Here is an 18,144-nt window from a genome sequence, read left to right as displayed (position 1 = left end):
GCTGTGATCAGTGGTGTCCTGTGTGTAGTGATGTCACTATGTGTATATATATATATACAGTGTCCTCAGTGATAGATATGACAGCTGTGATCAGTGTGTCCTGTGTGTAGTGATGTCACTATGTGTATATATATATATACAGTGTCCTCAGTGATAGATATGACAGCTGTGATCAGTGATGTCCTGTGTGTAGTGATGTCACTATGTGTATATATATATATACAGTGTCCTCAGTGATAGATATGACAGCTGTGATCAGTGATGTCCTGTGTGTAGTGATGTCACTATGTGTATATATATATACAGTGTCCTCAGTGATAGATATGACAGCTGTGATCAGTGATGTCCTGTGTGTAGTGATGTCACTATGTGTATATATATATATATACAGTGTCCTCAGTGATAGATATGACAGCTGTGATCAGTGGTGTCCTGTGTGTAGTGATGTCACTATGTGTATATATATATATATACAGTGTCCTCAGTGATAGATATGACGGCTGTGATCAGTGGTGTCCTGTGTGTAGTGATGTCACTATGTGTATATATATATATACAGTGTCCTCAGTGATAGATATGACAGCTGTGATCAGTGATGTCCTGTGTGTAGTGATGTCACTATGTGTATATATATATATATACAGTGTCCTCAGTGATAGATATGACAGCTGTGATCAGTGATGTCCTGTGTGTAGTGATGTCACTATGTGTATATATATATATACAGTGTCCTCAGTGATAGATATGACAGCTGTGATCAGTGATGTCCTGTGTGTAGTGATGTCACTATGTGTATATATATATACAGTGTCCTCAGTGATAGATATGACGGCTGTGATCAGTGGTGTCCTGTGTGTAGTGATGTCACTATGTGTATATATATATATATACAGTGTCCTCAGTGATAGATATGACGGCTGTGATCAGTGGTGTCCTGTGTGTAGTGATGTCACTATGTGTATATATATATATACAGTGTCCTCAGTGATAGATATGACAGCTGTGATCAGTGATGTCCTGTGTGTAGTGATGTCACTATGTGTATATATATATATATACAGTGTCCTCAGTGATAGATATGACGGCTGTGATCAGTGGTGTCCCTGTGTGTAGTGATGTCACTATGTGTATATATATATATACAGTGTCCTCAGTGATAGATATGACAGCTGTGATCAGTGATGTCCTGTGTGTAGTGATGTCACTATGTGTATATATATATATACAGTGTCCTCAGTGATAGATATGACAGCTGTGATCAGTGATGTCCTGTGTGTAGTGATGTCACTATGTGTATATATATATATACAGTGTCCTCAGTGATAGATATGACGGCTGTGATCAGTGGTGTCCTGTCTGTAGTGATGTCACTATGTGTATATATATATATATACAGTGTCCTCAGTGATAGATATGACGGCTGTGATCAGTGGTGTCCTGTGTGTAGTGATGTCACTATGTGTATATATATATATATACAGTGTCCTCAGTGATAGATATGACAGCTGTGATCAGTGATGTCCTGTGTGTAGTGATGTCACTATGTGTATATATATATATATACAGTGTCCTCAGTGATAGATATGACGGCTGTGATCAGTGGTGTCCTGTGTGTAGTGATGTCACTATGTGTATATATATATATATACAGTGTCCTCAGTGATAGATATGACGGCTGTGATCAGTGGTGTCCTGTGTGTAGTGATGTCACTATGTGTATATATATATATATACAGTGTCCTCAGTGATAGATATGACGGCTGTGATCAGTGGTGTCCTGTGTGTAGTGATGTCACTATGTGTATATATATATATATACAGTGTCCTCAGTGATAGATATGACGGCTGTGATCAGTGATGTCCTGTGTGTAGTGATGTCACTATGTGTATATATATATATACAGTGTCCTCAGTGATAGATATGACAGGCTGTGATCAGTGGTGTCCTGTGTGTAGTGATGTCACTATGTGTATATATATATATACAGTGTCCTCAGTGATAGATATGACAGCTGTGATCAGTGATGTCCTGTGTGTAGTGATGTCACTATGTGTATATATATATATATACAGTGTCCTCAGTGATAGATATGACAGCTGTGATCAGTGATGTCCTGTGTGTAGTGATGTCACTATGTGTATATATATATATACAGTGTCCTCAGTGATAGATATGACAGCTGTGATCAGTGGTGTCCTGTGTGTAGTGATGTCACTATGTGTATATATATATATACAGTGTCCTCAGTGATAGATATGACAGCTGTGATCAGTGATGTCCTGTGTGTAGTGATGTCACTATGTGTATATATATATATATACAGTGTCCTCAGTGATAGATATGACGGCTGTGATCAGTGGTGTCCTGTGTGTAGTGATGTCACTATGTGTATATATATATATACAGTGTCCTCAGTGATAGATATGACGGCTGTGATCAGTGGTGTCCTGTGTGTAGTGATGTCACTATGTGTATATATATATATACAGTGTCCTCAGTGATAGATATGACAGCTGTGATCAGTGATGTCCTGTGTGTAGTGATGTCACTATGTGTATATATATATATATACAGTGTCCTCAGTGATAGATATGACGCTGTGATCAGTGGTGTCCTGTGTGTAGTGATGTCACTATGTGTATATATATATATATACAGTGTCCTCAGTGATAGATATGACAGCTGTGATCAGTGATGTCCTGTGTGTAGTGATGTCACTATGTGTATATATATATATACAGTGTCCTCAGTGATAGATATGACAGCTGTGATCAGTGATGTCCTGTGTGTAGTGATGTCACTATGTGTATATATATATATACAGTGTCCTCAGTGATAGATATGACAGGCTGTGATCAGTGATGTCCTGTGTGTAGTGATGTCACTATGTGTATATATATATATACAGTGTCCTCAGTGATAGATATGACGGCTGTGATCAGTGGTGTCCTGTGTGTAGTGATGTCACTATGTGTATATATATATATACAGTGTCCTCAGTGATAGATATGACAGCTGTGATCAGTGGTGTCCTGTGTGTAGTGATGTCACTATGTGTATATATATATATATACAGTGTCCTCAGTGATAGATATGACAGCTGTGATCAGTGATGTCCTGTGTGTAGTGATGTCACTATGTGTATATATATATATACAGTGTCCTCAGTGATAGATATGACGGCTGTGATCAGTGGTGTCCTGTGTGTAGTGATGTCACTATGTGTATATATATATATACAGTGTCCTCAGTGATAGATATGACAGCTGTGATCAGTGATGTCCTGTGTGTAGTGATGTCACTATGTGTATATATATATATATACAGTGTCCTCAGTGATAGATATGACGGCTGTGATCAGTGGTGTCCTGTGTGTAGTGATGTCACTATGTGTATATATATATATACAGTGTCCTCAGTGATAGATATGACAGCTGTGATCAGTGGTGTCCTGTGCTGTAGTGATGTCACTATGTGTATATATATATATATACAGTGTCCTCAGTGATAGATATGACGGCTGTGATCAGTGGTGTCCTGTGTGTAGTGATGTCACTATGTGTATATATATATATACAGTGTCCTCAGTGATAGATATGACGGCTGTGATCAGTGGTGTCCTGTGTGTAGTGATGTCACTATGTGTATATATATATATACAGTGTCCTCAGTGATAGATATGACGGCTGTGATCAGTGATGTCCTGTGTGTAGTGATGTCACTATGTGTATATATATATATACAGTGTCCTCAGTGATAGATATGACAGGCTGTGATCAGTGATGTCCTGTGTGTAGTGATGTCACTATGTGTATATATATATATACAGTGTCCTCAGTGATAGATATGACAGCTGTGATCAGTGATGTCCTGTGTGTAGTGATGTCACTATGTGTATATATATATATATACAGTGTCCTCAGTGATAGATATGACAGCTGTGATCAGTGATGTCCTGTGTGTAGTGATGTCACTATGTGTATATATATATATACAGTGTCCTCAGTGATAGATATGACAGCTGTGATCAGTGATGTCCTGTGTGTAGTGATGTCACTATGTGTATATATATATATATACAGTGTCCTCAGTGATAGATATGACGGCTGTGATCAGTGATGTCCTGTGTGTAGTGATGTCACTATGTGTATATATATATACAGTGTCCTCAGTGATAGATATGACGGCTGTGATCAGTGATGTCCTGTGTGTAGTGATGTCACTATGTGTATATATATATATACAGTGTCCTCAGTGATAGATATGACGGCTGTGATCAGTGATGTCCTGTGTGTAGTGATGTCACTATGTGTATATATATATATACAGTGTCCTCAGTGATAGATATGACAGCTGTGATCAGTGATGTCCTGTGTGTAGTGATGTCACTATGTGTATATATATATATACAGTGTCCTCAGTGATAGATATGACAGCTGTGATCAGTGATGTCCTGTGTGTAGTGATGTCACTATGTGTATATATATATATATACAGTGTCCTCAGTGATAGATATGACGGCTGTGATCAGTGATGTCCTGTGTGTAGTGATGTCACTATGTGTATATATATATATACAGTGTCCTCAGTGATAGATATGACGGCTGTGATCAGTGATGTCCTGTGTGTAGTGATGTCACTATGTGTATATATATATATACAGTGTCCTCAGTGATAGATATGACGGCTGTGATCAGTGATGTCCTGTGTGTAGTGATGTCACTATGTGTATATATATATATACAGTGTCCTCAGTGATAGATATGACGGCTGTGATCAGTGATGTCCTGTGTGTAGTGATGTCACTATGTGTATATATATATATACAGTGTCCTCAGTGATAGATATGACGGCTGTGATCAGTGGTGTCCTGTGTGTAGTGATGTCACTATGTGTATATATATATATATATACAGTGTCCTCAGTGATAGATATGACGGCTGTGATCAGTGATGTCCTGTGTGTAGTGATGTCACTATGTGTATATATATATATATACAGTGTCCTCAGTGATAGATATGACGGCTGTGATCAGTGATGTCCTGTGTGTAGTGATGTCACTATGTATATATATATATATATACAGTGTCCTCAGTGATAGATATGACGGCTGTGATCAGTGGTGTCCTGTGTGTAGTGATGTCACTATGTGTATATATATATATATACAGTGTCCTCAGTGATAGATATGACGGCTGTGATCAGTGGTGTCCTGTGTGTAGTGATGTCACTATGTGTATATATATATATATATACAGTGTCCTCAGTGATAGATATGACGGCTGTGATCAGTGGTGTCCTGTGTGTAGTGATGTCACTATGTGTATATATATATATATATATACAGTGTCCTCAGTGATAGATATGACGGCTGTGATCAGTGGTGTCCTGTGTGTAGTGATGTCACTATGTGTATATATATATATATATATACAGTGTCCTCAGTGATAGATATGACGGCTGTGATCAGTGGTGTCCTGTGTGTAGTGATGTCACTATGTGTATATATATATATATACAGTGTCCTCAGTGATAGATATGACAGGCTGTGATCAGTGGTGTCCTGTGTGTAGTGATGTCACTATGTGTATATATATATATACAGTGTCCTCAGTGATAGATATGACGGCTGTGATCAGTGGTGTCCTGTGTGTAGTGATGTCACTATGTGTATATATATATATACAGTGTCCTCAGTGATAGATATGACGGCTGTGATCAGTGGTGTCCTGTGTGTAGTGATGTCACTATGTGTATATATATATATATACAGTGTCCTCAGTGATAGATATGACGGCTGTGATCAGTGGTGTCCTGTGTGTAGTGATGTCACTATGTGTATATATATATATACAGTGTCCTCAGTGATAGATATGACGCTGTGATCAGTGGTGTCCTGTGTGTAGTGATGTCACTATGTGTATATATATATATACAGTGTCCTCAGTGATAGATATGACGGCTGTGATCAGTGGTGTCCTGTGTGTAGTGATGTCACTATGTGTATATATATATATACAGTGTCCTCAGTGATAGATATGACGGCTGTGATCAGTGGTGTCCTGTGTGTAGTGATGTCACTATGTGTATATATATATATACAGTGTCCTCAGTGATAGATATGACAGGCTGTGATCAGTGGTGTCCTGTGTGTAGTGATGTCACTATGTGTATATATATATATACAGTGTCCTCAGTGATAGATATGACGGCTGTGATCAGTGGTGTCCTGTGTGTAGTGATGTCACTATGTGTATATATATATATACAGTGTCCTCAGTGATAGATATGACGGCTGTGATCAGTGGTGTCCTGTGTGTAGTGATGTCACTATGTGTATATATATATATACAGTGTCCTCAGTGATAGATATGACGGCTGTGATCAGTGGTGTCCTGTGTGTAGTGATGTCACTATGTGTATATATATATATATACAGTGTCCTCAGTGATAGATATGACGGCTGTGATCAGTGGTGTCCTGTGTGTAGTGATGTCACTATGTGTATATATATATATACAGTGTCCTCAGTGATAGATATGACGGCTGTGATCAGTGGTGTCCTGTGTGTAGTGATGTCACTATGTGTATATATATATATATACAGTGTCCTCAGTGATAGATATGACGGCTGTGATCAGTGGTGTCCTGTGTGTAGTGATGTCACTATGTGTATATATATATATACAGTGTCCTCAGTGATAGATATGACGGCTGTGATCAGTGGTGTCCTGTGTGTAGTGATGTCACTATGTGTATATATATATATACAGTGTCCTCAGTGATAGATATGACGGCTGTGATCAGTGGTGTCCTGTGTGTAGTGATGTCACTATGTGTATATATATATATACAGTGTCCTCAGTGATAGATATGACGGCTGTGATCAGTGGTGTCCTGTGTGTAGTGATGTCACTATGTGTATATATATATATACAGTGTCCTCAGTGATAGATATGACGGCTGTGATCAGTGGTGTCCTGTGTGTAGTGATGTCACTATGTGTATATATATATATATACAGTGTCCTCAGTGATAGATATGACGGCTGTGATCAGTGGTGTCCTGTGTGTAGTGATGTCACTATGTGTATATATATATATACAGTGTCCTCAGTGATAGATATGACGGCTGTGATCAGTGGTGTCCTGTGTGTAGTGATGTCACTATGTGTATATATATATATATACAGTGTCCTCAGTGATAGATATGACGGCTGTGATCAGTGGTGTCCTGTGTGTAGTGATGTCACTATGTGTATATATATATATACAGTGTCCTCAGTGATAGATATGACGGCTGTGATCAGTGGTGTCCTGTGTGTAGTGATGTCACTATGTGTATATATATATATATACAGTGTCCTCAGTGATAGATATGACGGCTGTGATCAGTGATGTCCTGTGTGTAGTGATGTCACTATGTGTATATATATATATACAGTGTCCTCAGTGATAGATATGACGGCTGTGATCAGTGATGTCCTGTGTGTAGTGATGTCACTATGTGTATATATATATATATACAGTGTCCTCAGTGATAGATATGACGGCTGTGATCAGTGATGTCCTGTGTGTAGTGATGTCACTATGTGTATATATATATATACAGTGTCCTCAGTGATAGATATGACGGCTGTGATCAGTGGTGTCCTGTGTGTAGTGATGTCACTATGTGTATATATATATATATACAGTGTCCTCAGTGATAGATATGACGGCTGTGATCAGTGGTGTCCTGTGTGTAGTGATGTCACTATGTGTATATATATATATACAGTGCCCTCAGTGATAGATATGACGGCTGTGATCAGTGGTGTCCTGTGTGTAGTGATGTCACTATGTGTATATATATATATATACAGTGTCCTCAGTGATAGATATGACGGCTGTGATCAGTGATGTCCTGTGTGTAGTGATGTCACTATGTGTATATATATATATACAGTGTCCTCAGTGATAGATATGACGGCTGTGATCAGTGGTGTCCTGTGTGTAGTGATGTCACTATGTGTATATATATATATACAGTGTCCTCAGTGATAGATATGACGGCTGTGATCAGTGATGTCCTGTGTGTAGTGATGTCACTATGTGTATATATATATATACAGTGTCCTCAGTGATAGATATGACAGCTGTGATCAGTGGTGTCCTGTGTGTAGTGATGTCACTATGTGTATATATATATATACAGTGTCCTCAGTGATAGATATGACGGCTGTGATCAGTGGTGTCCTGTGTGTAGTGATGTCACTATGTGTATATATATATATATACAGTGTCCTCAGTGATAGATATGACGGCTGTGATCAGTGGTGTCCTGTGTGTAGTGATGTCACTATGTGTATATATATATATATACAGTGTCCTCAGTGATAGATATGACGGCTGTGATCAGTGATGTCCTGTGTGTAGTGATGTCACTATGTGTATATATATATATATACAGTGTCCTCAGTGATAGATATGACGGCTGTGATCAGTGATGTCCTGTGTGTAGTGATGTCACTATGTGTATATATATATATACAGTGTCCTCAGTGATAGATATGACGGCTGTGATCAGTGGTGTCCTGTGTGTAGTGATGTCACTATGTGTATATATATATATACAGTGTCCTCAGTGATAGATATGACGGCTGTGATCAGTGATGTCCTGTGTGTAGTGATGTCACTATGTGTATATATATATATATACAGTGTCCTCAGTGATAGATATGACGGCTGTGATCAGTGATGTCCTGTGTGTAGTGATGTCACTATGTGTATATATATATATACAGTGTCCTCAGTGATAGATATGACAGCTGTGATCAGTGATGTCCTGTGTGTAGTGATGTCACTATGTGTATATATATATATATACAGTGTCCTCAGTGATAGATATGACGGCTGTGATCAGTGATGTCCTGTGTGTAGTGATGTCACTATGTGTATATATATATATATACAGTGTCCTCAGTGATAGATATGACGGCTGTGATCAGTGATGTCCTGTGTGTAGTGATGTCACTATGTGTATATATATATATATACAGTGTCCTCAGTGATAGATATGACGGCTGTGATCAGTGGTGTCCTGTGTGTAGTGATGTCACTATGTGTATATATATATATATACAGTGTCCTCAGTGATAGATATGACGGCTGTGATCAGTGATGTCCTGTGTGTAGTGATGTCACTATGTGTATATATATATATACAGTGTCCTCAGTGATAGATATGACGGCTGTGATCAGTGGTGTCCTGTGTGTAGTGATGTCACTATGTGTATATATATATATATACAGTGTCCTCAGTGATAGATATGACAGCTGTGATCAGTGGTGTCCTGTGTGTAGTGATGTCACTATGTGTATATATATATATATACAGTGTCCTCAGTGATAGATATGACAGCTGTGATCAGTGGTGTCCTGTGTGTAGTGATGTCACTATGTGTATATATATATATACAGTGTCCTCAGTGATAGATATGACGGCTGTGATCAGTGATGTCCTGTGTGTAGTGATGTCACTATGTGTATATATATATATACAGTGTCCTCAGTGATAGATATGACGGCTGTGATCAGTGATGTCCTGTGTGTAGTGATGTCACTATGTGTATATATATATATATACAGTGTCCTCAGTGATAGATATGACAGCTGTGATCAGTGGTGTCCTGTGTGTAGTGATGTCACTATGTGTATATATATATATACAGTGTCCTCAGTGATAGATATGACGGCTGTGATCAGTGATGTCCTGTGTGTAGTGATGTCACTATGTGTATATATATATATATACAGTGTCCTCAGTGATAGATATGACGGCTGTGATCAGTGGTGTCCTGTGTGTAGTGATGTCACTATGTGTATATATATATATACAGTGTCCTCAGTGATAGATATGACGGCTGTGATCAGTGATGTCCTGTGTGTAGTGATGTCACTATGTGTATATATATATATATATACAGTGTCCTCAGTGATAGATATGACAGCTGTGATCAGTGATGTCCTGTGTGTAGTGATGTCACTATGTGTATATATATATATATACAGTGTCCTCAGTGATAGATATGACGGCTGTGATCAGTGGTGTCCTGTGTGTAGTGATGTCACTATGTGTATATATATATATATACAGTGTCCTCAGTGATAGATATGACGGCTGTGATCAGTGGTGTCCTGTGTGTAGTGATGTCACTATGTGTATATATATATATATAGTGCCCTCAGTGATAGATATGACAGCTGTGATCAGTGATGTCCTGTGTGTAGTGATGTCACTATGTGTATATATATATATACAGTGTCCTCAGTGATAGATATGACGGCTGTGATCAGTGGTGTCCTGTGTGTAGTGATGTCACTATGTGTATATATATATATATATACAGTGTCCTCAGTGATAGATATGACGGCTGTGATCAGTGGTGTCCTGTGTATAGTGATGTCACTATGTGTATATATATATATATACAGTGTCCTCAGTGATAGATATGACGGCTGTGATCAGTGTTGTCCTGTGTATAGTGATGTCACTATGTGTATATATATATATACAGTGTCCTCAGTGATAGATATGACGGCTGTGATCAGTGGTGTCCTGTGTGTAGTGATGTCACTATGTGTATATATATATATATACAGTGTCCTCAGTGATAGATATGACGGCTGTGATCAGTGTTGTCCTGTGTATAGTGATGTCACTATGTGTATATATATATATATACAGTGTCCTCAGTGATAGATATGACGGCTGTGATCAGTGGTGTCCTGTGTGTAGTGATGTCACTATGTGTATATATATATATATACAGTGTCCTCAGTGATAGATATGACGGCTGTGATCAGTGTTGTCCTGTGTATAGTGATGTCACTATGTGTATATATATATATATACAGTGTCCTCAGTGATAGATATGACGGCTGTGATCAGTGGTGTCCTGTGTGTAGTGATGTCACTATGTGTATATATATATATATATACAGTGTCCTCAGTGATAGATATGACGGCTGTGATCAGTGCTGTCCTGTGTATAGTGATGTCACTATGTGTATATATATATATATACAGTGTCCTCAGTGATAGATATGACGGCTGTGATCAGTGGTGTCCTGTGTGTAGTGATGTCACTATGTGTATATATATATATACAGTGTCCTCAGTGATAGATATGACGGCTGTGATCAGTGGTGTCCTGTGTGTAGTGATGTCACTATGTGTATATATATATATATACAGTGTCCTCAGTGATAGATATGACGGCTGTGATCAGTGGTGTCCTGTGTGTAGTGATGTCACTATGTGTATATATATATATATACAGTGTCCTCAGTGATAGATATGACGGCTGTGATCAGTGGTGTCCTGTGTGTAGTGATGTCACTATGTGTATATATATATATATATATACAGTGTCCTCAGTGATAGATATGACGGCTGTGATCAGTGGTGTCCTGTGTGTAGTGATGTCACTATGTGTATATATATATATATACAGTGTCCTCAGTGATAGATATGACGGCTGTGATCAGTGATGTCCTGTGTGTAGTGATGTCACTATGTGTATATATATATATATATATACAGTGTCCTCAGTGATAGATATGACAGCTGTGATCAGTGGTGTCCTGTGTGTAGTGATGTCACTATGTGTATATATATATATACAGTGTCCTCAGTGATAGATATGACAGCTGTGATCAGTGGTGTCCTGTGTATAGTGATGTCACTATGTGTATATATATATATACAGTGTCCTCAGTGATAGATATGACAGCTGTGATCAGTGGTGTCCTGTGTGTAGTGATGTCACTATGTGTATATATATATATATACAGTGTCCTCAGTGATAGATATGACAGCTGTGATCAGTGATGTCCTGTGTGTAGTGATATCACTAAGTGTATATATATATATACAGTGTCCTCAGTGATAGATATGACAGCTGTGATCAGTGGTGTCCTGTGTGTAGTGATGTCACTATGTGTATATATATATATACAGTGTCCTCAGTGATAGATATGACAGCTGTGATCAGTGGTGTCCTGTGTATAGTGATGTCACTATGTGTATATATATATATACAGTGCCCTCAGTGATAGATATGACAGCTGTGATCAGTGGTGTCCTGTGTATAGTGATGTCACTATGTGTATATATATATATACAGTGTCCTCAGTGATAGATATGACAGCTGTGATCAGTGATGTCCTGTGTGTAGTGATGTCACTATGTGTATATATATATATATATACAGTGTCCTCAGTGATAGATATGACGGCTGTGATCAGTGGTGTCCTGTGTGTAGTGATGTCACTATGTGTATATATATATATACAGTGTCCTCAGTGATAGATATGACGGCTGTGATCAGTGGTGTCCTGTGTGTAGTGATGTCACTATGTGTATATATATATATACAGTGTCCTCAGTGATACATATCACGGCTGTGTGTAGTGGTGTCACTCTGTCCACACTCGTACATGTGACAGTCGTAGTCAGTGGGTGGAGGTCACAGTTTCTGTCAGACCGTGCACCGATCACGCAGGGTCCGGTCGCGTGCTGTTGGGACTTGCTCCAGGTTTTGATTCCGTTCCCTACATTTTCGGTTTCTGAGTGACTCAGGTGACCGTCTGACGCCATGACGGGTTGTAGGAGCACAGTCGTATGTAACTCTCCATTCTTGTCATTGGAAGTGGTCACCATCCGCAGACACCGGTCGCCTTCTTCCTCCATTTGCCGTTCCTCGCCCTCTTTTTGTGGTGGGACCTTACAGGACCAGGCCATCGTCTGCGATCGTCCCGTCTTCGGTTGACGTCGGCTCCTTTTTCGCATTTGTAGGATGGAGCATTGTCTGTAATCATTTCGGAATGCTTCCAGCACAATATTTCCAAGGCCGGTCTAGTAGGAGGATGCACATAGCTGGGATCTCTCCGGTGACAGATGGCAACACATGGGTGATGGTAGAACTGGGTGTCACCGGAGACCTGGCCTTGCACCTACACAGTCTATAGGGTGGGTCGTCCTGCCCCCTCCATGCCTCTGCTGAGTGCAGGCCTCCAGATTCCAGGCACAACATAAAGAGCTTAGAGGTCTGTTTTTAGGCTATTACGAAGCAGCAGATAACGTTACGGCGCAGCTCACAGCTGTTGTACCTGCTGAGTTCCTGCAGGGGGAGTCATGCCCCTTTCCATGGACCTTCTCTCTCCCTGAGCTTGTGGTATGACATCTGGATGAGAGGTGAGGGATTGGGGGGTTGTGGAGTAGGAGGAGAGTTGTCTTCTTCTCTGGGATAGCTGTGTTCTGTAGTCTTGTCTGGCCAGGGGAAGCCCAGGCTGACTCTACCCTTTGGCTGTGAAGGTTATGGCCCATGTGCATACGTGAATGTGGGATGACCTGGTCCCTGATCCTATGATCCCCATGTTGGAGTGCCACCCTGCATTGAGACTGGCCACTCTGGCTACCCTTCTCTTCTTTATTTTCCTCTCCTTTTGTACACGGTCTACATATCAGAACTCCTCAAAGAACCAGACATTGACGTTGGCTGTGGTTCTACCGGAGAGCAACCTGCGTTATGCTTGGTCATGGCCCCGAGTATCTCCGGCGCTGCGCATGGCGGTGGAACAAGCACAGAATGAACTTCAGCTGCTGCCCGGGTACAACATCAAAACTGTGTTTGCCAACTCTGAGCTGGACGGGGCCTGCTCGGAATATGTGGCTCCTCTGAAGGCTGTTGACCTGAAGCTCTACCACAACCCAGATGTTCTGTTTGGTCCAGGATGCGTATACCCGGCCGCCTCTGTTGCCCGCTTTGCTGCTCACTGGCGCCTCCCCCTGATAACTTCAGGGGCTTTGGCCTATGGATTTAAATCCGATGATAATTACTACAACACGACGGTGAGGACTGGGCCGACGGCAAACAAGCTCGGAGAGTTCGTCTCCCATCTACACGACCATTTCAACTGGAGCTCCCGAGCCGCCCTTGTTTACCATGATGTAAAGAAGGATGACCGGCCACATTACTTCATCATCGAGGGGGTCTTCTTGGCTTTGGACAAGGAGTTTAACAATCTAACGGTGCGATACCAGATGTATCCGGAGGACGATGACGTGACCAGCGTCATACAGTTTATACAGAGTAATGGTCGCGGTAAGTCCTCTCTCAGGTGACGTCTCGTCTCCTCCGACAGCGTCAGCTCAATGATACAAAGATTATAATTGTATCTATAGAGTGTAAGCTCCTGTGGTCAGGACTCTTCCTCCTCCTGTATCTATAGAGTGTAAGCTCCTGTGGTCAGGACTCTTCCTCCTCCTGTATCTATAGAGTGTAAGCTCCTGTGGTCAGGACTCCTCCTCCTCCTGTATCTATAGAGTGTAAGCTCCTGTGGTCAGGACTCCTCCTCCTCCTGTATCTATAGAGTGTAAGCTCCTGTGGTCAGGACTCCTCCTCCTCCCCCTGTATCTATAGAGTGTAAGCTCCTGTGGTCAGGACTCCTCCTCCTCCTGTATCTATAGAGTGTAAGCTCCTGTGGTCAGGACTCCTCCTCCTCCTATATCTATAGAGTGTAAGCTCCTGTGGTCAGGACTCCTCCTCCTCCTGTATCTATAGAGTGTAAGCTCCTGTGGTCAGGACTCCTCCTCCTCCTGTATCTATAGAGTGTAAGCTCCTGTGGTCAGGACTCCTCCTCCTCCTGTATCTATAGAGTGTAAGCTCCTGTGGTCAGGACTCCTCCTCCTCCTGTATCTATAGAGTGTAAGCTCCTATGGTCAGGACTCCTCCTCCTCCTGTATCTATAGAGTGTAAGCTCCTGTGGTCAGGACTCCTCCTCCTCCTGTATCTATAGAGTGTAAGCTCCTGTGGTCAGGACTCCTCCTCCTCCCCCTGTATCTATAGAGTGTAAGCTCCTGTGGTCAGGACTCCTCCTCCTCCTGTATCTATGGAGTGTAAGCTCCTGTGGTCAGGACTCCTCCTCCTCCTATATCTATAGAGTGTAAGCTCCTGTGGTCAGGACTCCTCCTCCTCCTGTATCTATAGAGTGTAAGCCCCTGTGGTCAGGACTCCTCCTCCTCCTGTATCTATAGAGTGTAAGCTCCTGTGGTCAGGACTCCTCCTCCTCCTGTATCTATAGAGTGTAAGCTCCTGTGGTCAGGACTCCTCCTCCTCCTGTATCTATAGAGTGTAAGCTCCTATGGTCAGGACTCCTCCTCCTCCTGTATCTATAGAGTGTAAGCTCCTGTGGTCAGGACTCCTCCTCCTCCTGTATCTATAGAGTGTAAGCTCCTGTGGTCAGGACTCCTCCTCCCCCTGTATCTATAGAGTGTAAGCTCCTGTGGTCAGGACTCCTCCTCCTCCTGTATCTATAGAGTGTAAGCTCCTGTGGTCAGGACTCCTCCTCCTCCTGTATCTATAGAGTCTAAGCTCCTGTGGTCAGGACTCCTCCTCCTCCTGTATCTATAGAGTGTAAGCTCCTGTGGTCAGGACTCCTCCTCCCCCTGTATCTATAGAGTGTAAGCTCCTGTGGTCAGGATTCCTCCTCCTCCTGTATCTATAGAGTGTAAGCTCCTGTGTTCAGGACTCCTCCTCCCCCTGTATCTATAGAGTGTAAGCTCCTGTGGTCAGGACTCCTCCTCCTCCTGTATCTATAGAGTGTAAGCTCCTGTGGTCAGGACTCCTCCTCCTCCTGTATCTATAGAGTGTAAGCTCCTGTGGTCAGGACTCCTCCTCCTCCTGTATCTATAGAGTGTAAGCTCCTGTGGTCAGGACTCCTCCTCCTGTATCTATAGAGTGTAAGCTCCTGTGGTCAGGACTCCTCCTCCTCCTGTATCTATAGAGTGTAAGCTCCTGTGGTCAGGACTCCTCCTCCTCCTGTATCTATAGAGTGTAAGCTCCTGTGGTCAGGACTCCTCCTCCTCCCCCTGTATCTATAGAGTGTAAGCTCCTGTGGTCAGGTCTCCTCCTCCTCCTGTATCTATAGAGTGTAAGCTCCTGTGGTCAGGACTCCTCCTCCTCCTGTGTCTATAGAGTGTAAGCTCCTGTGGTCAGGACTCCTCCTCCTCCTGTATCTATAGAGTGTAAGCTCCTGTGGTCAGGACTCCTCCTCCTCCTGTATCTATAGAGTGTAAGCTCCTGTGTTCAGGACTCCTCCTCCCCCTGTATCTATAGAGTGTAAGCTCCTGTGGTCAGGACTCCTCCTCCTCCTGTATCTATAGAGTGTAAGCTCCTGTGGTCAGGACTCCTCCTCCTGTATCTATAGAGTGTAAGCTCCTCTGGTCAGGACTCCTCCTCCTGTATCTATAGAGTGTAAGCTCCTGTGGTCAGGACTCCTCCTCCTCCTGTATCTATAGAGTGTAAGCTCCTGTGGTCAGGACTCCTCCTCCTCCTGTATCTATAGAGTGTAAGCTCCTGTGGTCAGGACTCCTCCTCCTCCTGTATCTATAGAGTGTAAGCTCCTGTGGTCAGGACTCCTCCTCCTCCTGTATCTATAGAGTGTAAGCTCCTGTGGTCAGGACTCCTCCTCCTGTATCTATAGAGTGTAAGCTCCTGTGGTCAGGACTCCTCCTCCTCCCCCTGTATCTATAGAGTGTAAGCTCCTGTGGTCAGGTCTCCTCCTCCTCCTGTATCTATAGAGTGTAAGCTCCTGTGGTCAGGACTCCTCCTCCTCCTGTATCTATAGAGTGTAAGCTCCTGTGGTCAGGACTCCTCCTCCTCCTGTATCTATAGAGTGTAAGCTCCTGTGGTCAGGACTCCTCCTCCTCCTGTATCTATAGAGTGTAAGCTCCTGTGGTCAGGACTCCTCCTCCTCCTGTATCTATAGAGTGTAAGCTCCTGTGGTCAGGACTTCTCCTCCTCCTGTATCTATGGAGTGTAAGCTCCTGTGGTCAGGACTCCTCCTCCTCCTGTATCTATAGAGTGTAAGCTCCTATGGTCAGGACTCCTCCTCCTCCTGTATCTATAGAGTGTAAGCTCCTGTGGTCAGGACTTCTCCTCCTCCTGTATCTATAGAGTGTAAGCTCCTGTGGTCAGGACTCCTCCTCCTCCTGTATCTATAGAGTGTAAGCTCCTGTGGTCAGGACTCCTCCTCCTCCTGTATCTATAGAGTGTAAGCTCCTGTGGTCAGGACTCCTCCTCCTCCTGTATCTATAGAGTGTAAGCTCCTATGGTCAGGACTTCTCCTCCTCCTGTATCTATAGAGTGTAAGCTCCTATGGTCAGGACTTCTCCTCCCCCTGTATCTATAGAGTGTAAGCTCCTATGGTCAGGACTCCTCCTCCTCCTGTATCTATAGAGTGTAAGCTCCTGTGGTCAGGACTCCTCCTCCTCCTGTATCTATAGAGTGTAAGCTCCTGTGGTCAGGACTCCTCCTGTATCTATAGAGTGTAAGCTCCTGTGGTCAGGACTCCTCCTCCTCCTGTATCTATAGAGTGTAAGCTCCTATGGTCAGGACTCCTCCTCCTGTATCTATAGAGTGTAAGCTCCTGTGATCAGGACTCCTCCTCCTCCTGTATCTATAGAGTGTAAGCTCCTGTGGTCAGGACTCCTCCTCCTGTATCTATAGAGTGTAAGCTCCTGTGGTCAGGACTCCTCCTCCCCCTGTATCTATAGAGTGTAAGCTCCTGTGGTCAGGACTCCTCCTCCTCCTGTATCTATAGAGTGTAAGCTCCTGTGGTCAGGACTCCTCCTCCTCCTGTATCTATAGAGTGTAAGCTCCTGTGGTCAGGACTCCTCCTCCTCCTGTATCTATAGAGTGTAAGCTCCTGTGGTCAGGACTCCTCCTGTATCTATAGAGTGTAAGCTCCTGTGGTCAGGACTCCTCCTCCTCCTGTATCTATAGAGTGTAAGCTCCTGTGGTCAGGACTCCTCCTCCTGTATCTATAGAGTGTAAGCTCCTGTGGTCAGGACTCCTCCTCCCCCTGTATCTATAGAGTGTAAGCTCCTGTGGTCAGGACTCCTCCTCCTCCTGTATCTATAGAGTGTAAGCTCCTGTGGTCAGGACTCCTCCTCCTCCTGTATCTATAGAGTGTAAGCTCCTGTGGTCAGGACTCCTCCTCCTCCTGTATCTATAGAGTGTAAGCTCCTGTGGTCAGGACTCCTCCTGTATCTATAGAGTGTAAGCTCCTGTGGTCAGGACTCCTCCTCCTCCTGTA

At 42.5% G+C, this 18,144-nt stretch overlaps 1 protein-coding gene across 3 annotated transcripts in view; it reads left to right on the top strand.

The window, feature by feature from the left end:
* Nucleotides 1-12,846: 12,846 nt before the first annotated feature.
* The window catches only part of NPR2 (natriuretic peptide receptor 2), a 390,456-nt gene continuing 385,158 nt past the window's right edge, over nucleotides 12,847-18,144 (top strand). For 2 of the 3 annotated variants that reach the window (XM_073563313.1, XM_073563312.1), the window contains exon 1: nucleotides 12,847-14,150. In XM_073563313.1, coding sequence (XP_073419414.1) covers nucleotides 13,385-14,150 — 766 coding nt within the window. In that variant the 5' untranslated portion in view covers nucleotides 12,847-13,384. The remainder of the gene's footprint in view (nucleotides 14,151-18,144) is intronic. The other variant, XM_073563311.1, reaches the window with a different exon arrangement.

The sequence above is a fragment of the Dendrobates tinctorius genome, unplaced genomic scaffold, assembly GCF_039654945.1.
Source record: "Dendrobates tinctorius isolate UK_male_01 unplaced genomic scaffold, ASM3965494v1 ptg000386l, whole genome shotgun sequence".
In the NCBI taxonomy this organism is placed as follows: domain Eukaryota; kingdom Metazoa; phylum Chordata; class Amphibia; order Anura; family Dendrobatidae; genus Dendrobates; species Dendrobates tinctorius.
This window is presented reverse-complemented; position numbering and strand designations above follow the sequence as displayed.